The sequence below is a fragment of the Anopheles merus genome, chromosome 3L, assembly GCF_017562075.2.
Source record: "Anopheles merus strain MAF chromosome 3L, AmerM5.1, whole genome shotgun sequence".
Lineage (NCBI taxonomy): Eukaryota > Metazoa > Arthropoda > Insecta > Diptera > Culicidae > Anopheles > Anopheles merus.
The window spans coordinates 7,930,334-7,954,433 of NC_054085.1; the positions used below are offsets into that span (position 1 = coordinate 7,930,334).

At 47.3% G+C, this 24,100-nt stretch overlaps 1 protein-coding gene and 2 long non-coding RNA genes across 3 annotated transcripts in view; 2 read left to right on the plus strand and 1 right to left on the minus strand.

Moving 5' to 3' along the window:
* Positions 1 to 4,565, plus strand: part of LOC121600604 — a 62,968-nt gene extending 58,403 nt beyond the window's left edge. Inside the window, exon 3 of the long non-coding RNA XR_006005849.1 lies at positions 4,261 to 4,565. This is a non-coding gene — a long non-coding RNA (uncharacterized LOC121600604). The remainder of the gene's footprint in view (positions 1 to 4,260) is intronic.
* Positions 4,566 to 4,630: 65 nt separating this feature from the next.
* On the plus strand, positions 4,631 to 23,457 carry LOC121600603 (zinc finger protein jing homolog). The gene is made up of 4 exons (XM_041929338.1): positions 4,631 to 10,014; positions 10,102 to 10,240; positions 12,768 to 12,948; positions 13,027 to 23,457. The coding sequence occupies exons 1-4, from the start codon at positions 4,729 to 4,731 to the stop codon at positions 13,688 to 13,690; spliced, it is 6,270 nt and encodes a 2,089-aa protein (XP_041785272.1). The 5' UTR covers positions 4,631 to 4,728; the 3' UTR covers positions 13,691 to 23,457.
* On the minus strand, positions 12,558 to 13,124 carry LOC121600605. Its single transcript, XR_006005850.1, has 3 exons — positions 13,032 to 13,124; positions 12,717 to 12,956; positions 12,558 to 12,627 (listed from the first exon to the last, which is right to left on the minus strand). It is a non-coding gene; the product is annotated as an uncharacterized LOC121600605 (long non-coding RNA).
* Positions 23,458 to 24,100: the final 643 nt, after the last annotated feature.

A 24,100-nucleotide genomic window follows, 5' to 3' on the forward strand; every position in this document is an offset into this window, starting at 1 on the left:
CGATGTTTTATATAAAATCAGAACCTACATTTGCAGTCAGTAACCAATATTAGCGATTTTATAGTTCACGTCGATTGTACCATAAACCATCTTTACTCTGCTTGGGGGCGCATACTTACTCTTCTTGCGGGAGATCGCTAATTATGAACACGATGAGAATGATAATCATAATCGTGCCATGATGATGGAAGAGTTGGAAAGAAGAAAAAAAAGGAAGGTACGCTTATTTTATTATCTCACTTTTCTCCCACTTCTTAAACCTTCGCTTCCAATAGAGTAGCGCAAAATCATGCTTCCTTCGATAATATATAAAGGGGGAGTGTGGTGGCAAAGTACGCGCAAGATAAATAATGAACTTTTCCTAACTTCATCTCAAACTCCCATCATCATCTTTCGCTGGATAGACAATGCTGCTGCCTCGCTCCACACCTGTACGAAGGAAGAAGTGACTGTGTGGTGTGTGGACCCCAGCATTTCCAAATATTCTCCCGATGATAAATGGTGCCTAAGTGTTTCTTGAGCGTGCGTAATGAGTTTGGTCTTGTGGGCCGGGGGGAGAAGGGGATAAGGTAGGAAGCCCTTCGGAAATAATACAAAACTGGCGGTGGGATGCTGCGTGCTGCGTACAAGCCAACATCACCTTAACAACTGTGCTGCAGCTAGGTAATCGTTTTCCTGTACCGAGTTTGTTGTTGTCTGCGGTTACGGGATTCGTGTATTCCTTTCGCCCCTCTCATCTTGTGTGTAACTTTGTTGCGATGCCCGACCTACCTACAGGAACCCTTTTCCCCCTTCCTTTGTTCGGGTCGTGTAGATCGGAACAAAAGCTTCCTTTTGGACGGGACTAACGTGTGTGTATGTTGTGCTCTGGTGGAACCAAGATTGTGTGTCGAATTTGGTCGATTTTCGGTAGAGGGAAATGGGTTGGTCTCCCTCAAGAACGCGGGAAAGTATTTCGAATAACGTCTATTGGTTTTCGGACTCAATTCGGGCGGTCCAGAAAAAAACGCCAGTTGGGTCGGTGTGTAATGTGTAGCATTCCTTCCGGTGTCCGGAGCAACAACGTGGCAGAACGAAACGAATGAGAGTGAAATTTGGGTCTTACTCTTACGTATGCGTATGTATGTAGGAATTTCATTTAACTTTACACGCTTGCCCCCATGAGAAACGTATCCCATCGAGGTAGAAATGTTTCCGTTCGGCGGAGGGGTTACGGTCAACGTTCGATATGGAATGCATGGTGGAAAGAAGAAGTTAACAATCATCAATAAGACAATAAGAATCGAAGGTTCCTCAGATATTATAGTCTATGTTGTTGTCTGTTGTCTGTTGTTGTCCATTATTTATACTAGCTTTTCTTTAACTTATTCTATGCAATTGAACAGAAAGTCACAATTTCTGAAGATATTTACACTAGCTAATAGCCACTACTTTTTAAATTCTTTTTTATTTGATAAAAACCTACACCTTTTTGACAGTTATTAGCTCTTCTATTTGGCATAACGCGGCCTACGCGGACATGCAGGCTTATACAGGCTTTCGCGACTTAATTCATTACCACGCAGCCGAATAGCCAATCCTTGCTACGGTGAGAAGCTCCATTCTAGACTTGAACCCATGAGGGGCATGTTACTAAGACGTTAGAGTTGACGACTGTATCACGGGACCGCCCCTGTTGTACAGTTGTTAGTTGTACAGTCTGAATCAATCGCTGAATATATTCTTAATAAAAGTATAAAACGAAAGTGAAAATAATATTAAAAAAACAGTGACTGAATATAGACTTTGCAACATTTTAAACAACATTTTTGTCGGTTTTTTATAATTAAATAATTGTGCTATCAAACAAATCAGCTTCACAAGCTTATTAGTTGATGTGCCGAAGAAGCGGAAGATTTAATATTGAATGGAATTTCACTAACTTCCGACAGCTGCCTTCGACGAAGAAGAACTACGAACCAAAATTCCAACGCTTTTCGGGCTGAAATTCAGGTGAGAAGCTCTTGTAGAGTTTCTGCCTTTGCTCGTGCATCCGTAGCACCTTCAACTCCATTACCACCAAACGCCAGCCGCCAAGCACTCAGGACGGGGGAGCATTCAGCAGCTAATGAAACAAACTCCCCAGCAAAGGGGGGAGAGGAGGTTAAGAAAAAGGATTCCCACTCAGCCGCCCCAGAACACACACACACACACACACACACCACACACACACACACACACACACACACACACACACACACACACACACACACACACACACACACACCACACACACACACACACACACACACACACACACACACACACACACACACACACACACACACACACACACACACACACACACACACACACACACACACACACACACACACACACACACACACACACACACACACACCACACACACACACACACACACACACACACACACACACACACACACACACACACACACACACACACACACACACACACACACACACACACACACACACACACACACACACACACGTACGTACGTACACAATGTCTGCGCGCTGAAGTGTATGGAGTGTAAGCTAAAGGAAAGAGACCGAACTTGATCTTGCCATGTATAATGTTGCGGCGGGACCACAAACCAAACTCACTTCACCTCACACAACGGCATCACCCCATCGTCCCTATGTGTTTTGTGCAGCACGCTGCTGGACTTGGACTTTGTGCTTTGTGCCGGAGCTCTGACTCCCCACGGGTCAGTTGGCTGTGGTGCTGTGTGTCGGTGAAGGTTCCAGCGAGGAGCATAACGCGCGCGGGCCCGTTTGGTGTGTTGCTGATGCTTTCTGCTGTGTGCGTCCATCTATCTGAAGTCATGCGCATAAACATTGGCTACTTTCGCGCTTCGTTTCATGCCCCCTAGCTCAGTGTGTGTGTGTGTGTGTGAGAGAGAAAAAGAGCCAGGAGTGGAGTGGATTGGAAGGCATCGGAGAAAAAGGGAGCAGAAAGCGTATGTTTTCATGAATAAAACATTGCAATTCTACCATGCTTACGCCCTTCCCTCGGACACCACCTCGGTCGATTCCGTAGGCCCCGATGTATGCCATGTATATCCGGGCACGGTGGGACACGGTTTTCCAGTTGATATCTCTAACCACTCTGGCGAGAGGCCAACTATTCCCTGCCCGATCATCCATCATCCTGTATTTACGGGTATCGATACCTGTACCCCTCGAACGCTAGTATCTATCGTTCAATTCGTTTTCAGAACCGGAAAACGTGTGAATGCCTCCGAGTCTTCTTTTCATGCAAATTCTCCAATTCTTCCCAAAGTGTAGTGTCTTTCCCCTTGCCTGTGGAGAGAAGAGTGGAAGAAATTGCCCAGCCAGCCAGTCAGCCAGAGCCCAGGGCAACACAAAACACGCCCAGTACAAGCGGCCGTGCGGTTGACGTTTGAAAGCCTCTAGAGAAGCATGGCGGGAATAAAAGCGAAATTGATTTCCTCCACAGGTTCCTGGTTGGGGTGGTCGCTCGCGCTCGAACTTGGTCCATTAAGTGTGTGTGTGTGTGCCCGAAAGCAAAACCTGTTTACTGTGCCGTCTCCTTGACACTCTCCTAGGTTATTCCATTTAATGCGGCTCCGGTCCACCACTCGCTGTGTTGCTCCGTGCGAGTCATCTTGGTCCCTTGCTCTCTCGGTCAGTTGGGTCGACCGGGGTCCCCAATATTTCGCATTACTCACACAGACACACACATATACATACATATATGCACACGCACAATTACAAAATACTGTCGAGCACGTTGCAAAACCCGCGAGACGAAGGACGACGATATCATCATCCTCTTCCCCGCCAAGGAGCACAAGACGCGAAGAAACAAACGAAGAAAAACTGTACCACAAAGAGGTCAATGAACGACCAAATATGAGCCCACCCACCCTCCACTCGCCCCTGTTGGGCTCTGGAGAGAGGCAGGGAGCTCCGAGCAGACTGTCGACAGCAGCAGGAGGGCATAAGGAACTGGAACTGAATGGGAGTCTGTGTGACTCAAAGATGTGAATCTCAGCAAACCGGATTTTTTTTTTTTCGCGCGCATTCACGTACCGGTTCATCTTTTTTTAACTCTCTTTTCCATTCCCTCTTTTTATCACTCCGTCTCTCCCTTACTTCCAGGGGTTTTAAACTACCTAAAATCATTATTTCCGCTACGGTTATTTAATTGTTGATGTCTAGATAAAAGCCCTATCATCTAACCATCCTTATTTTTCTCTCTTTTTTGCAGCAGTGGCCGATTGTTAGCTTCCTCTCTCTCTCTCTGTACTTGGGAAACGGTGACGGCTGGTGACATGACGATGGTGTCGACGTCTGGTGGACAGTAGCGAAAAAAACATGCATCAGGAAGAAACGCTTTCGGTACAGTACCAATCTCAGCGACGACGCGGTGATCGAGGAAGAGGAGTGAAAGCACGGAAGGAAGGAACAGCAGCAGAAAGAAGATGTCGTCGCCAGTCGCACTAGCTGGGACGCCGCACCGATAGCTGTGTGTGAGAAAGAACGAGCCTCCACTATTTAGCCGAACCCAATGCAGCAACCGACAGTCGGTAGTAGCCACAGTTCGCAGGAGAATCGACGCAGCCGACGAAGACGTGGACGCAGAAAGGAGCAGCAGCAGCAGCAGGTAGCAGGTTCCGCGAGGACGGAATTTGAACGCAACGGGAACGGCACACTCGACTGAAGCGGAGAACCGAGCATGGCACCCCACACCCAAACCGCCGGTGGAGTAGGGGGCATCACGATAAAGCAACCATTTCAACGGCGTCAGTGGCCATACAACACGGTCAACACGGCCGGCACGGCAACGAATGCTGTAACCGCCGGCACCACCACCACCACCACTAACAACAACAATACGACAAACGCTGCAGGCAGCGGCACCTCGACGCCGGCCGGTAACAACAGCACTAACATAAGCATAAGTAGTAATAGTAGCAACAGTGCCGCGGCCAGCAGCAATGGCGGCGGTGCTTCCCACACGACGGCAGCCGCTGTTGCGACTGGAACGACAGGGGCAGCGGCATCAAGCGCTGGAGCGACGACGAGCGCCGCAGCAACAGCAGCCACCATCACTGCCTTTGCGACGACCCAGTCACAGACGAATGGCAGCAGCTTCTCCACCGCCAACAACAGCAACACTGCCACGGCTGCTGCCGCCGCCGTCGCACTGCTGCGGGTCGCTTCCGCCGGCACATCGGCCAGCCTGGCCGTGAGCCCGGCGAACAAGCTGAAGCGCCTGCAGCCGACGACGGTGACGGCATCGACTGCTGCCACCGCACCCCCAACCACCACCGGTGTTCAGACAGACGGAACAGGTAAAAGCAATAGCAGCAACAACAGCAATACCGGCGGCAGCATCCACCACCACGTGGCCGCCTCCGCCAAACGGTCCCGCCCGAATCAGCAGGAGGGCGCGGGCAAGATTGTGTGTAAGTCGGTCGGCACGAACACTAACGGGCCGCCCGCACTGGTGGCGGTCAGCAGTGCTGCCAGCCAGAAAAAGTTGACGCAAATGGCGATCGTTGCGGCGAGTGCGGCCAGCAACAACAACAACAGTCCCAGTCAGGCGGCGATGTTGATGAAGGCCGCTGCATCGTCCCTACCAGCGACGGCAGCGACTACCACCACCAACACCTCCGCCAGTATGCTGACGGCTGCCGCAGCCGCCACAGCCCTCACGGCGGACCTGGCAAAGGCTAACAAAATCACGGGATACTTCAAGTCGCAGCTGAAACCGCCCAACACGTTCCAGAGCTTGAAGAAAAGCATCAAAACCGTTGCCGGACGTGCGTCGGCAATGCAGCAGCAGAAGCGGAAGCAGCTTACGGACGGCTCCACGGAAGGCTGCCCGGAACTGACGGCCGCCTCTACCGCCACCACCAGTAGCACCACGACTACGATCAAACTGCCAATGAACGGGACGAGGACGACGGCCGGTCTCGTCAGCACTGCGACGAGCTCCAGCTCCTCTACCTCCCCGCCGGCACCCTTCTCGGAGGTGGACGTGGAGAAGTATTTGAAGCTGTTTCAGCAGCAGACGACAGCACTGGGCAAGCCGGCAAATGCAATATCACCAGCGACGGTAGCGCTCGAAGCGGTCGCTATAGCAACGCTGGCCGCATCCGAGGCGGCCGCCACTGCCAACACCACCAGCAGTAGCGCCAGTTCTTCATCCTCCTCCTCAGTGGTGGCCACCTCCACCAACAGCAATGCGGCGATCGTGTCGAAAAAGGTGGAGCGCAAGACGGCACGCATCGCGCCAACCGTGTCGGCCACGCGCAAGATCAGCCACACCGTACAGGGCGGTCTTGGGGTGGGTGGAGCGTCGGTCGTAACCGGACAGACAAAGAAGCCCATCAATATTGCGCCGCGCACCACCACGGTCAGCAGTACGACCGCGGTCTACCAACACACGATCGTGGCGGCACCGGCGGCAACGAGCACTGCCGCCACCAGCAGCAACACTACCGCCAGCGTGCACCACCATCACCAGGCGACTTCGACGACGACCACCACCACGCAAAAGACTGAGCATCCTATGCTGCTGGGCAAAACGAATCCCTCGCCGCCGGTCCTGCTCACCACCATCCGTCTGCCGGCTGGTACGGCGGCGGCGGCAGCGACAGCGGTCTCCCAACAACAGTCACAGCAGCAACCGACACTGCCAACCGTGTCGTCCCAGTCGCAAACGGTACAGACCGGTGCTACAACCCAGTATAAAACGATCGTTCCCCACCCACCAGCACCGGCATCTTCCAGTGCTGGCGCCTCCACCGCCGCCGCCACTACAACATCAAAGCCATTGTCGAGTTCAAAACATACGACAGCGGTCAATACGTCTGCCGCCGACACCACCACCACGATCGCCCCAACGGCGGCCGTCTTTCAGTTTCACCACCATCACCAGCTGACGGGAGGAGTGGGACCCGGCCAGATACCGAATCTGGTGCAGATCTCGAACCTACTTCCCCTGGCCCAGCAGCCGCCAAAGCTAGCCGGCGGTGCTTCCCTCACGCTCACCACAGCGGCTAGCGCGGCCGCCATCCAGCAACAACAGCAACAGCAGCAGCAGCAACAACAACAATCGGCATCGGCCGCGGCCGCTGCCGCATTCGCATCCGCGCTCGGTACCGGCACCCCGACGGCTACTGCCGCCAATCTGCTAGTCAACGCAAACGGCCTCAGCAGCGGTGCAGCGGCCGGGCTGCTGCGTAGCGGAGCTGCCAGCGCCAATGGCAACGCGTCTGGCCCGGCGGCTGGCCCAACGCCACAGCTCGTCATGAACGCGACCATCATCAAAATCCATCAAATACAGCAGCAACAGCAGCAGGCGGCCGCTGCCGCCGCCCAGCAAGCGGCACAGCAGCAACAGCAGCAACTGATGGCAGCCGCGGCCAATTCGGTTGCGAACGCGGCAGCCGCAGCGGCAGCCACCCAACAGCAGCAAAGCTTCACCATGGAGGCGTCCGCGATGAACATGAACTTTAGCGGCATGTTTGCCACCAAACCGACTACCACGGTGGTGCCGTACTCGTGCCAGACAACGGCGGCCGGGCGCGCAACCGCCTACCACCAGCAGCAGGCTGGCCCGCAGGCCCTGTACTCCTCGGCGCTGAACCACTTCGCCGCCGCCCAGCAGCACGCACAGCAACATCATCCGCAGCAGCTGTTCATGACGCCCACGGGCGGGATATTCGTGAACGCGGCCGCCATCCCGGCGATGATCAGCTCGCAGCTGAGTGCGGCCTTCACCCAGGCGACGGCCAACATTCCCGCGCTGCATCCGCTGCAGCCACCCCTGCCAGCGTCGTCGCAAGCCACGACGAGTGGCAGCGCAAACGGTGGCAGTGCCGCCGCCTCCGGACAGTTACCAAATATCACAGCTATCATCCAACAGAGCAACGGCGGAACGGCCGCTAGCGGCGGCAGTGCTGCTGCCGCCCAGCAGCAACAACAGCAGCAACATCATCACCACCATCACCACCAACTACTGGCGAATATTTCGCCTGCAATCCTCTCGAACCTACAGGTAGCAACGGCGGCAGCGCTCGCCGGCGCTGGCACTGGTGTGAGTGCGAACAAGCTCGCTCTCGGACAGGCAACGCCGGTGACGGGCGCTCAGTTTGTGCCAATCTCGGCTGCCGCACACTACGGTGCCGGCACCACGATCTACGCAGCGGCACCGCAAACTCTCTCTATCGCGACGTCGATGCATCACGCACAGCAGCAGCAGCAACAGCAGCAGCAACAACAACAACAACAGCAGCTGCAACACCAACAACAGCAACAGCAGCAACAGCAAGCAATCCTGTCGGCGGGTGTCCAATCGCTCTCTCCGCCACCGCTCGTGGCCACCGTGCCAACGTTCACCACCACCAGCAAACCGATCATGAACGCCGTACTGAACGGAGTCTCGTCAGCGGTGTCGTCCGGTGCAACACCTTCTTCCGGTGCGCAAAAGCTGTCCCTCGGTGGTGAGCCGCCGGGGCTAGTGCCGGTACAGCTTTCGAAGCAACCGCCGGTTGTTTCGTCGACTGCTGCTGCACCACTTCCCAAGCTGGTCCGTTCCGGGGCGCTCCCAGCGCGCAGCAATGGGTCCACGCAAACGTCCGCGATCGTTGTGCCGCCAGCCGCACCCACCTCACCGCCGGCGCTCAACCCGCTCACGGTGGATTGTGGCAGCAGCAACGACAGTGGCATCGTGGCCAACTCCAGCGACAGCGAGGACAAGTCGCTCACGATCGATCTCTGTTCGCCCGGATCGCCGTCCGACACGTCCGACACGGCCAAGAAGGGCGAGGAAGGGGACGAGGAAGAGGAAGAAGATCATCATATTCACGATCACCACCACCATCACCATCATCGTCATCTGCATCAACGGCATCATCTACATGGCAGCAAGGACGATACACGCACCACGACGTCATCCCGATCGTCACCGCTCTCTACCTCATCCTCGGAAGACTCCGAGGATCTGATGATCGTCGACCATCATGCGCCGTCGGCAGAGACGAATACCACTGCAACGGTAGCATCCGTTGCGGTTTCACCGTTTCCGCCGCCACTGCGGCTACTGTCCGATGTGGCAGTCGCGGCTGCCGAGGCAGAAGCCGCTCTCCATCAGCAGCAACAGCAGCAGCAGACAACTTCTGTGGTGCATCAACAACAACACGCCACGACCAATTCGTCCGTGCTAGAGCTGATCAGACAGAAGCATGAACAGCAACAGCAACCGGACCAATCATCGATGGAGCAGGATGAGGAGGAGGACACATCATCGTCCAGTGCCAAGCCAGAAGAGCAGCTGCTGCAACAGCAGGAGCAACAGCAGCAATTGCAGCACGAACCAATGTCCGTCGCTTCGTCCTCGTCTGGAACGGACATGCAGGAAGACTACAGTGCCGTCCCCACGCCCCAAAGCAGTAGCTCGTCCGACGGTACGCTGACGATGCAACAGCAGGAGCCAAAGTCGTCCTCCCAGCTCGACGCTCGCCATGCAAACGCATCGCCCAGCTGCTCGCTGTCGGAGCAATCCTCCTCCCATCTATCGCCTCCGAGCATCGATACGGAGATGGCCCTGGCGAACCCGCTCGCGCCGGAAGCAACCTGTGCCAAAAGTCCCATCCTTTCGCAGCCGAAAACGATCCGCTTCCCGGCGCCGTCCGGTACGGCACCGCACCACAACTTCGGCCGTAAGGGCTTCCGCCGGTCGGGCGACGGGCGGCTGTACGGCGTGTGCTACTGGCGGGACTGTGACAGCAAGTACGACAGCAACACGCAGCTGCTGGACCATCTGCAGAACGCGCACGTCAACACGCAGAAGGACGGAACCGGCCTGTACGCTTGCCTGTGGGACGGCTGCAAGGTGCACAACAAGGAGTCGACCAAGTTTAACTGGCTGGAAAAGCACGTCCTATCGCATGCCTGTACCAAACTGCACAAGTGCATCTTTGAAGGATGCGGCATGCGCTTCGCCTCACAGGTAAGGGAGACAAAGTCACATTCTACAGGCTACAGAATAACCGTCAAATATGCTAACCACCGGAATTTCCATTTTTTCCTCTCTCAGCCAATGCTGGTAAAGCACGTCAACAGTCACGTGGATGTGGACCGAAACAGCTCTGGCAAGCGATCGTCCGATCCGCCCGTCCCGAAGATGCTACGTAAAACGGGCAAAAAACTGCGCTACCGTCGGCAACCGTGGTCAGGTAGGTGTTTGCTATGAGTGCGAACGAACGTGTGGGCATTTCGACGGGCTGATGGGCATGGGGGTAGCGGTTAAATAGTGTCGTAAGAAGGGTAGCAGGATCCTTTTTGCCAAACAGGCGGACGGGTAGTTGAAATGCTGTGGAAGTTAAAACAGAACGATCATGCATGTGCACAATACAGCAAGGACATACAGTTGCAACGAAACAGTTTAGTGACTTTAACCAAGAGCATGCGAGATTTATCCCGTCGTTTGCATGCAAAATAGTACGTTGAGAAACTAATTTGCAGTAGCTCGTGTGTAAATGGTAATGTTTTTCGTTGTAATCAGTGCTGCAAAATGTCACTGTCAATGTCATAAAAAATCTGACTGAAACAAAACCCATATCAGCGTCACGTACTCAATTATGATAAATAAGAGGTGATACTCAAAACAATTGGTGTGATCAATACATGCTTCGTGGCATTTTTGCGACCATCGCTTGGTCAATCACTATGTCATGCCTTTTTTTTACTGTGATCTTTTTTTTCTTTTTGGCACAACAACCGCTGCCGGTCAAGGCCTGCCTTGCCTGTACCCACTAGTGAATTGGGCTTGGCTTTCAGTGACTTATTGTTACCATAGCAGGATAGTCAGTCCTACGCATGGGGGCACGGTCTATTCGGGGCTTGAACCCATGACAGGCATGTTGTTACGTCGTACGAGTTGACGACTGTACCACCAGACCGGCCCTTTTACTGTGATCAGTTCTGCAAAATGTCACTGACATAGTCATGACAAATTGCGGCTGAAACAAAATAATTTCGGGTTTTTGCGACCATTGCTTGGTCAATCACTATGTCATGCCTTTTTTACTGTGATGAGTTCTGCAAAATGTCGCTGACATAGTCATGCCAAATTGCGACTGAAACAAAATAATTTCAGCGTCATGAGCTCTACTGCGATGATCAGAGGTGAGCCTCAAACAGTTGTTGCGATCATCACATGCTTGGTGACATTATATGCAACCAACTCTTGGTCAGTCACTTGGTTGCGACATTTACTTATGGTGATCATCCCGATAGTCATGAGAAATATGCGGTGCGTGCGAGTGGTTTCAAGAAATAAAATGAGCATGGCTTCACGCTCTATTTGACTCGACAGACCATCAGAACAGAACAGAAGCATGCTCATTTTGTTGCTTGAGACCACACGCCAAGCAAGAATGTCGTGATTATCACCGCCACAAAATGTCGTGAACTAGTGAGTGATCAAGAGTTTGATGCTAAACAAAATTTCATCAAGCATGTGATTGGATCACCAACTGTTTGAGTTTCATCTCTGATCATCTCAGTTGTGTATGTGAGCTTATTTGAGCTTCGTGTCAGTCATGAGTGTTGGTGACTGAAACAGTGGCAGTTGGCAGCAATGTTCGCAGCCAGAAAAAGTCATAATTATGCGCCTGCATTAAGCTCAGCTTGTCAGTCAGAGTATTGGGTTTGACTCAAGTACTCGCATTTCGCGTTCGGCTTGTCATGACGAACTTTCATTGAGTATCAGCAATGAACCTCAAGCTACCACGGATATGTTCATTGTTTTCGTTGGTGAATATATCGTGATGCTCATGACATTTTTCAGCACTGGTTGTAATTGCTACAATGCTAGAATGCAGTTGACTATCATTATCAACTTATTTGCTTTGTTTGTCTGTGACATTTTCTTTATGTACTTTGATAAAATGCTTTTTGGTTGCTGTAACAGTTTAATTGTTTAGATCAACTGGTCAGTGATAAATTAATTTTAACACGTCGTTCCTTGTTTTTGTAACTCGCATATGGTTTAATACAGTGTTTTATGTATTCCATGTTTGCAAGCTTTTCGAACGTTTCCATATGGCTTATTTTGCTTCACTTGCTCTCATTCTTCTTATTGTTCTTATCAGCACTGCTCATATGTCCTTTTTGTACTATTTTGCTCTAGAGCTAAAGTATCTATCGCTCTATTTCTCTCCCCCTCTCTCTCTCTCTCTCTCCTTTGCTTACGTATTTAATTGTTTGCAATGTTGCTGTTAAAAAAAGCACTCAACTGTCCTTGTTCTTGATCGTTCCAACACAACCACAGCATCTCAAGAAGGTGCGCATAACGGCGCGGTTGGTACACCCAACCGCCGCGTGGAAGCTCCTTCGGGGAGGTTTGCTTTTGATTCACAGAATATGCAGGTTCCTGTCCAGGGTAGATGTATACTCATTGCAGTTGCAGTCAATCACCATTACCGGCCACAATATATTCATGCAGCAGAGATACATTCCAGAACACAAGTGTGTCCGTTGGCTGCCTCCGTTGGCGGTGCAGCCATGACCAAAATCGCAAGCAAAGCGCAGTTTAAATGACAATGACAATTATCTCATTCTTGCGTTATATGTGTTATATTTATAATTATACGTGTTAATAGTTTTAAATAAGTAGCTTAGAGTTAGCTATAAATTGCGTGATTTTACCTTTAGCACTAATCGCTCGTTATGTTTCCCGTTTTCCGTACATCCGTGCAGCGCGCCGTTTTGATTTCTTCGATTCCGGCGTGATGGAAGGGTTGCAGCATCGCTTGATACGGCTTGCCACCATCGCAAGCGGACCGGGTGGAGCGATAACGTTCCGTGGATTGCAGCTAAGCCGTCGCCACATACCGAGCGAAGGGACGGAAGTGCTCGTCCGATGGTACCCAGCCGATATGTAAGTCACTGAAATTATTGTTACATTAAAAAAACATAAATTAATATTTTATATCCTTTTTCATCTACTTGTGTTCAGCTTACCGGACGAATGGTTACCGGAGCTTCCGGCAGGGGAAAAGTTTGTGAAACAGGTCAACATTCACAGTCTCTCCTTCGAGCAGCAGAATGAACTGTCGGACTATTTGAAGCACGATCGGCTGAACCCAACGGCTGCTACGATTGTGAACCCGTTTATCGCGCTGCACGAGCACGAGTGTGCGTTGCCGGTGACGACGACGACGACGGCTGCCAGTGGTGGTAGCGGAAGCAGCTCCAATCTGAGCAGTATCAGCAGCAACAGCAGCTGCAGCTGGAGCAACAACAGCTTCTCGAACTGTCCAACAACCGAGAAGCGGTTTAATTCACGCACGGCACCCAAGCAACAGCGCAAGCGCTCCAAACCATCCGGTACAGGTTCTTCGACGGGAGGATCTTCCATTACATCCACCGGATTTTCGTCGCTGTTTTCAACCTCGCTAGCATCACTGTCCGGTGGTGGAGGAGCAGGAGCGACCACTGCCAGTAATACGGCCCCGTCGTCCTGTGGTAGTAGTAGTCGTGATGGAAGCTGCGGCACAATGCAACTGTCATCCTCATGCTCTTTATCGTCGATTTCGTTTACCTCCTCATCGGGATCCTCTTCCGCAACATCAACGTCATCCGGACTCGTGATGAAACCATCGTCCTCAGCCTCATCCTGACCGTCGTCGATGCCAACGAGAGCGCACAATCAGAAGCGCAAAGTAAGACCCGCTCCGGTAAGCGAGCGTGTCAAACCAGTAGAAGCAAAGCCGGCAGCGCCCGCCGCTGCAGGATCATCAGTAAGCCGACAGGGCCGCATCCGATTGCTGTCGGCAAAGGCAGCCCAGTTGCCGTTGCAGCACCGTGATGGCAAACGAAAAAACACATCTCATAGTGCAGCAGGGGAGCGGAATCGTCGCAGTGCTGCCGCTGGAACCACTGGAACCGCAAACAGCAGGCGGTAAGGTGGATGATTGTATTGTATGATGATTAACGAATAATTGGTATATAGTAGTTGCTTCCACTCCTGCATAGGAGGGGAGGGGTGGCACAACATGTAATTAGGGTGAATGAAGTAGAAATGTCTCCGCTCCGCTAAACGATACAATCCATAACAAGAGCAATTGCAAACTAGAAGTATAGCCAGGGTTAGGAAGTAATGTGTCTAATGTGAATTAAAAGCGCCAAACGCTACTAGCTTACTCTGTAATAAGCGCACTGGGGCGCATTTTTTATCGACTGATCCTACGCGCCTGGAGTGAGGAGAACTCTCCTCCAACTCTCCTCGGTTAAGAAATTGCCCACCAAACACCACATACTACTCACATCTACACACTCACGCACACAAACACTCACACTCGTACACAAACAAACAAACAAACACGGACACTAGAACGTGGCCTGCAAGTAGCATGTAAGTGCAACAGTAGCCATTGAAGATTTCTGAGTATGATGTGTACGTCGGTCGTGAAAGGAGGGTTAATGTGAGGTTATTATTTTAATTAATTTACTCACCCGGTTCAGTGGTGTTCGAATTGTGAATATATTTTAGTTTAGAGCAAAATGTTAGATAAATGTCGGCGAGGTAAGGCAAAGGCATGTTTTTCTTCCTAATTTTCCTCGTTCGGAAGTAGAGCTAAACTGCTGCTTTTGCGCTTGATCTATTACATTTTCGACTACTAGTACAACAAGGGAAGCAATGGAAGCGTAAGCCGTGTGCGTGAACTATTAAGCTAAAGAAAGGAACTTTATTTGTCGAAATGATTTGAATGTAGCAGGAACTTGCGATACACAAATATACACACTCACACAAACCAACCAACCAACCATAGACACATCCATGGGCCGTAGGGAGAGCGTTGTTTATATCATTATTGTTTCTTTTCAAGCAGGAAAATGGAATATAGCACTAATATGTCGAATGTTCTGGTATGCGCACAAATAAGAGAAGAGACAACAAGAGAGGGAAAACGTGTATTTGGTGCGTGTGCTGCGCGGTATTAGCACTGCATAGAAGTTGTCAGACAAAATTATTTCACTAATCCGTTGATCTCAAAATAGTACTGTCTAGTGTGTAAAAGAGGACGCAGCACACAAGTGAGTGTGTGCGAGCGGTCACGGTGGCCTTGCAGCCGCGCGGAAGGAGGGCGCATTGTCCCTGGGAGACGGGAGAGATCACGCGCAAAGAACGTGCGTGTAGTAAAGGAGGGGAAACGTAACATAATTTGATGCTAGTGATGTAATAAGGCTAGAATTAGAGTACGCTGTGACCATAGCAGCCACATAGTACGGGAGGGCGTGTCGGGTTGAGAATGACAATAGTAGGCATTACTCTCCTCGCAAAACATCCTCCGATATTACGGGAACGTAACCACACCCAAACAAACGTACACGCACACATGTATGTACGCGTACACACAACACACACTACACGCCTCCACAAAAAGCATGGTGAAAATAGAGTAATCTAGCAATACATTTCAAAAACATTGCGATGGATTAAGACTGAAAAATGTATTTTTATTAGATTGTACAGTAAAGGATGTGAATGCGAAGGCGGAGGGTTAACCGAAGGCATGGAAGCTGAAGGCGGAAGCACGTAAGAAAAAGGGCAAACAATTGTGACTCACACACACCAAGGGAGCGGTATATAGTATGGAAGGATTGCAATAATTGTACACAAATAAGCGGCGGGCAGAAGATGAAACTACTTTTATCACTTTTAACTAATCCGCGCATACCATCCGCGGAATGAATTGGCAGGACAATTACTCACTGTAATATGTGTGGTGCATTTTGACGATCAACAAGCAATCTTATCTTTGCAATAATGATTACCATGGCAACCATGGGGATGCGAAAAGTTGCAGGGCACGTGCTTGGAAGAAAGAAAGTGTTTGATATTGTATTATAATCAAACCAAGTCCTTCTTTCAATGTGGTGCTGAATCGAATCTTTCTTTTAAGTTGGTTCATCTACCGTAATCGATCTGGATCTCGTTTCTCGTTATCAGACTCGTTTATGCCTAAAGCTAAACCTGACGTGTGTGTGATAACGTTTGTCTTCTTTTGTGTGACTCTTGGCTCTTCCTTACCAATCAGAAAAAACAACCAAAACCTTCGTGTATTATCCTTTGCTGCATTCGATCCAAAATTGGCTTTATAGAAACAAAAACAAAATTTAAAGTTAAATGTGTGTAATACAAAATTAACTAAAAATTAACAACCACTGTGCGCATAGGGTTAAAAACGCTTAACATACGATCGTCGCCTCAGTCGAACAACTCTTCAACGAACGAACGAAAAAGGGAAGATGCGCAAAGAAATATGATCACTGCCAAAAAAAACACACACACAACTGAAAAAACTCTTTAATCTATATGGGGGAAAGAAGAAACTTGACTGAAATTATGAAACTAAATATTAAAAGGAAGAAGAAAAAGAAGACACTAAAATCGAACAAAGCGGAAAAGAAAAGGAAAGCAAAGGAACTGTGTATAGTTGCGATACGTAGAATGTAAAAACCACCCGGAAAGGATAGAGGGAATGCAACTGCATTTAAAGCTTTGCAAGAGTACAGAGGAAAATAACTGAAACGGTTAAAACTAATGATGTTGCAAAATTAACGCTGCCCGAGGACAGAATCAAACCCGCAAAACACAAGAAACAACATTCCGTCAAATGTTAGGAAAGGTTTCCTTCGATACTTCTGATACAAATCCTTCTAAACTGCCAGCTTGCGAAGAAAGATTTAAATGCGTGCACAAACGACATCAACCATCCAGCAGCATTCTGGTGTTGGTAAACACAAACACTGCCATTTAACACTGTCGATTTATACATCTTTTTTTATTCAGCATCACGCTTTATTATTTACGGTTGCTTTAATTTACATTTGATTCCTCGTCGTGTACTTGTTTAGCTTCCCCGTCGGTACAGTCGATGCGTCAACGAGTGGGAAAAATTTAGTTAAATTTTGCGAAGAACTGTTTCTTTTCATCGCCCTTCAACACTCCGCTCACTCACTACTGCCGAAAACACGATAAGGTGCAACGGATCGTGAGACAAGAGTTGTGTTCGTTTCTTGTCAAAGACCGCGTCGGACCATGTTTGAGCCCGTTCTATTTAGGTGTTAAAATTTAAGTGAACTGTCGATGAAAAGAAAAACGCTTATGCTGTGGAGGCGAAACTGTACCGTAATGCCATCACGGGGGGCCATCGATCGTATCCTTCCTACACCAGTGGAGGGGTACCAGTGGTTTTTTTGCTTCCCATGGAATTCCTTCCACCTTTCCGCTACGTTTCTATTGTTTCGGACTGGCTGAGAGAAAATAATATTTCTTTAGAAATTTATGTTTGGACTGATTTTTATAAAATAGTTTTCTGCTAAGCGGTTAGGGTTACATACACGAGTAAATGGTTTTAGTGGCGTGAAATTAGACGACGATGCGACTACTCTATCCTCTTGTGTTGTGTGTTACGTACGTTACGTACCATCCGTTAGGTGCACTATGTGTGTGCGTGTGTGTGTGTGACAAAAAGCACGGGGCCATAACTCGAAAAAGCGCAGAACCAGCGAGACATTTAGACGTCAAAAGCAATGGACGGAATTTGCCATGTGCCCTGGCGCACATTTGTAGTACAATCGAAATCGCTCTCTTTTAAGACGATGCAAACTTGGCGCAATCTTAAGCTAAGGGGTGAATGGAACGCATCCCATCGCCTTTTTTCTTTCTATATCGTTAAGCGCAACTACTCGTTTAGGCACTAATTTATGTGAGCTTTTATTTTTGAAAAGCATTCAGAGCATGTGCGTTCCCAAAAACGACACCAGCGCCGAGTCTCTTTATAAGACACGACGATAGAGCAAGCAAAGAAAAAAAAACGAAAACGTCCACCAATTACATACATACATTTATCAATAAATGTTCTCTCTCTCTCTTTATGTTTCCCTCCTTCGGTCATTTTAGGGTGTGAGAATGGTGTAGCAAAAGTAAAAATACTAAAGAGCCCTATCACTGCCGCTCCATGCTTTTTAAGTGTTGTGAAAGGTTTGTTGGTGCCACTGGGTCAGCCCACAAACACCGTGTGGTATAACCTTTTCTTTTGTCCAGAAAGGATTTCTTAGCAATATTGTGCGTTTAGCAAATCGATCCTCCTATGTGAGTGTGCGTGTGTTTGTACGGGCAGCACACGTGCTGCTGTGCTTTTTCCTCCTCTTATAATTTGGTGATGGCGCACTATTTTGCGCGACTGCTTAGCATTTACGTATTTACTGCAAAGAGACAGGAAAAGCGCACTTAGATCTTCACAGCAACCACTTGCCCGTATTGGTGAGCGCTCTTCAGCCTTCACAGCCCAACCTTTTCACGTTTAGACGATTTAAGTGTAATTTTATTGTAAAAATATGACACCTACCTACCTATCCGTCGCCGTCGTCTTCGTCGTGTACGTTGTGTTTTTTAGTTTAATTTTTGTAACCCACTTCGTCTCGCTGTACACGCACACGCGCACAACTCGCAATGTTTTGCGCAGCTGTACTGATGGCGCTGAGGGCGAACATAGTTTTATAGTATTTTTTAATAGGAAAAGTTTAGTATCATCATAACTGAAAATGTTTAGTGTTAGGTTTAACCATCTGTCTTCTCCTTAATCGTATCCTCAACCCACAACACGCAACCTATTATACGACTAATTAGTACCGTAGGATTCGATGTTTGCTTTAAGTTCGTTAGTCTAGTAGCGTTTAAGTGTACACAGTGTAAGCAAACGATCCCTCTCATCTGTTGAGGAGCGGAGGAGGAGGGGGGGGGGTGCTTAGGGCTTACGACCCCCCCCCCCCCTCAGTACAAAAGCAAACCAATCGACGATGTGTCTTGTGTTTTGTATTTCTCGTATAATAATCCTTCCGAGACGGATACACACACCTCATTGTCGCGCATGTTAGATTTAATACAACAAACAAGAAAAAACTACTACTACAACTACTACTGCCCAACTACTCCCAAAATGTTCCTGCCACGATCGCGATCACACGCGTGTGTATGTTCACTGTAACACGATCCACTGGTGGGCCACGTGGGGCACTTAAATGTGACGTGAAGTTTTTGAAAAAGAAAATTGAAAAGATAAAAAACTCATCTTTTATATGAACGTTACGTTTTTTATATGTGTTTTATTATTTGCTTTTTCTTATTGATTGTTTTGTTCTCCTTATTTTACTCGTCGTACGTGATGATGACAGTTTTCTTTCTTTCATTTCAGATATTGTTTTATTGTACTTTTCACTTTCTGTTTGCGTTAGATGTGTGTGTTTTGTTCGACTTTTGTTTTCTTTTAGATAATTTAATCCTTCTTTTCATCCTCTTACAATTTTAATATTATACGGCAAAATGGAGCTCTATACCACTCGCATAACCCCCTACACTACAAGGATTCCAAGCTGGCACAGTTGTGTTGTTACCCTACTTTCCCCACCACGAACTCGAATCGGCTGGCAGCATAGTAAACGGCAAAGAGAAACGTTTAAGGATGGATGGATTTCGTACAGGAGTGAAAATAATGTACCATAAAGCTCTGCTCTGTCGAACGATAAGTAGAATTCGTATCAAATTGTAGGTGATACTATATGTAAGTAAAGGTAGTAAGGGAAGGGTCGTATATACGCGTTAAGACATGTCTTCACATAAAGTGATTATGAGTAATAATTAAACAGTAGTTAACGGGCAGGGAAGGAGATAATGAGCTGACGGGTTGAGATGAGCAGCGAAGATAAAAACATGAAATATAAAGCATCAAAGTTATTAACGGTGGGTCGGAAAATACGATACAAACAGGCGACGGTACTAAACAGAATATGCAAACCTTCTCCAGCTATGATTGTCAGGACATGGTTCGTCAGTTGTAAAAAAAAGAAGAAAGGAACATATGATCGACATGAAGGAAAACCTCAGGGTGTTGGTTTAATGTTTTTCCAACACAAAACACACAGATACACCACCACACACACACACTCAATTGTTTGCACGCCGCTACAGCGATAATCCAATGAAATCGATTACGTGAAAGGGTTTTTAGCAACCATATGCCTCTGATGTTTAAACATGTTTTAACTAACTGTGTTCTTTAGGTGTTTGTACCGTTGCCTATTCATTCTCTCAATCAGGGAGAGAGCAAGAGAGAGAGAGCAAGAGAGAGAGAGAGAGAGAGAGAGAGAGAGAGAGAGAGAGAGAGAGAGAGAGAGAGAGAGAGAGGGGGGAGACGGGAAACTCTACCATTCGCTTTCATTACTTTTAAGGAACGATGCGATTAACCAATGTAAGATCGTACAGGGGGAAGGTGGCGATAAAACACGCATACAAGAGAAAAAAAAAGGTTGAATGGAGCTGAAATCGAAGCAGGGAGGTATAGACAGGAGACACAACTGGTGGCTGGCAACGGAACGGTTTCGGGAAAATCAGTGCAGCAAAAGACAATGTGGAAACTCGAGACACGAAAGGAAGAAAGGATGCGAAGTGATTGCTGCAGAAGAATGAAAAATTGAGAGATCGACAAAAAGAGAATAAAAGCGATTAGATAATTGAAGCGACAATGCAAAAGTGTGAAACGTATTGGCTACGAGTTGGTGAAACGTGCCTATAAGGAAAATAAACCAACAAACTTTCCTATCAAATGGAAGCAAAATTAAGCAAGACAAGAGGCTGGTGGTGGTGGTGGTGATGATGATGGTGGCTGGATGGCAGGGAAACAATAGTGGGCGGATAGTGGCAAGGAGAAAATAGGACTAGAAACGATTAGCGAGACACTTTTGAAGGTGGATAAAGCATATAGAAAGGCAGCAGAGCAGTTTGCTAATTGTGCCATTGGATCAGAGAATTGGAAACAGGAAAGGAAAATGGGGATGCTCTCGATAAAAGAGCGAAACCCCCGTTAAGAAGAGATAGGATTAGGGGAAAATGGCAAACATATGACCTTTACCTCAGAGCAAGAAACTAGCGTGTAGCATAAATGTGTTGGCATGGCAGAGGGGAAAGGCGATCAGGCGGTGAAGGAGAGAATGTTTTCAGTGAGGAATGGTTTAGAAGAAATTGTACATAGGCTAAGCGTGTCGTAAACTATCCCCAGCAAAATGGCGTTGGAAAAGTTGGCAGGACACACACACACAGCTAACCCAATATATATCAGCTCAAGCGATTGGTTTTGAAAGTCACTCCGAGGGTTAGAAGCAATGAAAGCCAATGAGTAAATTCCGCATTAAAATGTGCGCGACACTGGCATGAATTGACTTTCCTTAAGTGAGCAAAACAAAAAACTAAAGCTTGTGGCGGTTTGTGTGTAAGTAGATGTTGTTCTAGAAATATGGAAACAGAATGAAGCAAAACAAAAACGGTAAGGAAAAGCAAAGAAAGTAAAACTAACACAAAGTGGAAAATGAAATGATTATGCTATAATCCTACAGAAACTAGTGGAATTTAGAGCAGTGCTGCAACAAACGAACAAAAAGAAGTAAAAAAACAGACGGCAACTCGTGTAATGGAATGTGTATGTATCATGTATGTAGATGGAAACAGTAATGGGCAAAAACAAACTAAACAAACTGTATTAGTAACGTATTCATTGTATGGAAAGGAAAACAAAAGGTAACAGAATAGGTACCGGTGTCGTGTAACAGGCAGCTTAGTCGTACGTAGTAAAGTGTGTTTTATGATGGTAAAAATTGGTAAATAATCGCTCGAACCCGACGGTAGTAAATAGTACAAGTCAGTTTAATCAGTAATGCTTTTCGTACTTTTTTCGGTACCTTTTTACCTCTTTTCCGTTTGTCTCCGTTTCTAAAATCGTTTCTAAGTTACATGTTTTTTTTTACAACTAAACCTTTATGGAAAAAAGGGAAAAATAAACAAACAAAAAACATTGAAAACAGGAAGCAAAAAGGAAAACAAGCGAATTCGATGATTCGATAAAGGACCAGAACTAAGTAAACTAAGGGACATATAGTGAAACAAAGCGTAATACGCAAATCGAGAAGCAAAACATGAAAGCAAAACCACAATAGCGAACGAAAAAAAACGAGGACTTAATGAGCCAAGACAAAAAAGAATCAATACAAAAACATCCAACACAGTTGAAATTACTATATTTGGGTAATGGAAAATAAAACAAGGAATGAAGGAAAGCAAAATCAGCAGAAGAGAAGGAGAGCAACAAAAATGCACAACCCCACGGGTACACACCAATTTATACATTCAAACTACTCCCCATAAAACAACAAACAACCAAAAACACTACATAAATGCCATTGGAAGGTATAAAAATGAAATACATATTTTTCATACTAACAAACAAACAAGAAAAGAAAAGAGTAAGTGCACCTACAGGAAAATAAAGAAATGAACAAAACATAACATAAAATGCAAAATTAGCGAAACAGCAACAAAAGACGGTACAGTTTGAAAACGGAAACATGGAAATAGTTTGCATAGTGACAGACATGAACAAAATGGAACTACCTCATTAATGTTTAGAGCATACATACATACAGCAGCACAAAATCAGAAAGTCAAACACAACCGAAAAAAGGTCAAAATCTTACAACAGGAAAAAGAAGTAATAGAAAGTACCAACAACGAGCAACAACAAAAAAAACAATTAGAGCAAAAAAAGGAGACGAAAGAAAAAGAAACGAGGCTACTAAAAGTTTGAGTTTAAAGTTAGTAGACAACACAAAAAAGCAAAAATAAAATAACAAAAGAAGCAAGGTTTTTATCAAAATCAAACAACAGTCGAATCGAAATTCCGGACACCATGTACGATGAAAAGAAACACAACAATTGGGTGAAAAACAAATCAATTTGGATTGGAAATTGGAAAGTTCACAGGCGAAAATTGTTTGTAGAAAAAAAGGGAAATGTGAAAAAAGGTCTGTTTTTATGTTAAACTATTTTAGCCCATCGTTACGTTGATTTGCTTACACTGCACCGTTTGGTTGTACCGTTTAGTATAGAAGTTGGGCACATGAAATGTAATTATCGTGAATTCTGCTGTAGTTAAACACTTGCATCGGACAGCACTCCCCCGGTTCCATATCCCTTCTAAAGCTCTCTCTAGCTCATTCTGTGTGCCGTACTTTCAGTGGCGCAAACCCGCAAAAGGACCATCGGTTAGGATTTCCTTCTCTATATCACCCCGTTTGCTTGTACAATTAAATGAGCTTTCCACTCTATATTACCTAAAAGGAGAGAATCTGAATGATTTGGAAACTTTTTCCCAGCTGTTCCTTCAATTGTCCTGCCTTCCTCGACTCTGTACCCTGCAATGGGTACGATTTCTTAATTAGAAACTGCCAAAAACGGACAGCTATTATCAACAACCAATAAGTAAGGAAAGCAAGTACGAGTCTATTAGATCGATTATATTGGCATGAATGTAATATTAAAGCATAGCAACAACAACAAAAAAGCATACAGACAGAGAAAGACACACACACACACACACACACACACACACACACACACACACACACACACACACACACACACACACACACCACACACACACACACACACACACACACAACACACACACACACACACACACACACACACACACACACACACACACACACACACACACACACAACACACACACACACACACACACACACACACACACACACACACACACACACACACACACACACACACACACACACACACAACACACACACACACACACACACACACACACACACACACACACACACACACACACACACACACACACACACACACACACACACACACACACACACACACACACACACATCATAACATCCAGCAGTATGTTAAAAGAAGAAGGCCACACATTTTTTTTTGGTAGGAAATGAGTTATGGACCCTCCCTTTCTGGTCGGCGATAGGCATACGAATGCGATCAGGTATTGTCGGAACGAAAGCGGAAAGGTTTTTATACCAAAATCCGACGTAAACCAACCACCCATCCCAAAAAAGACATGGAAACTTCATCTAAAGGTTTACTTTTTGTCTTTTCGGTGGAAAAAAAACATGAAACAGGAATACAAAACACACTCACA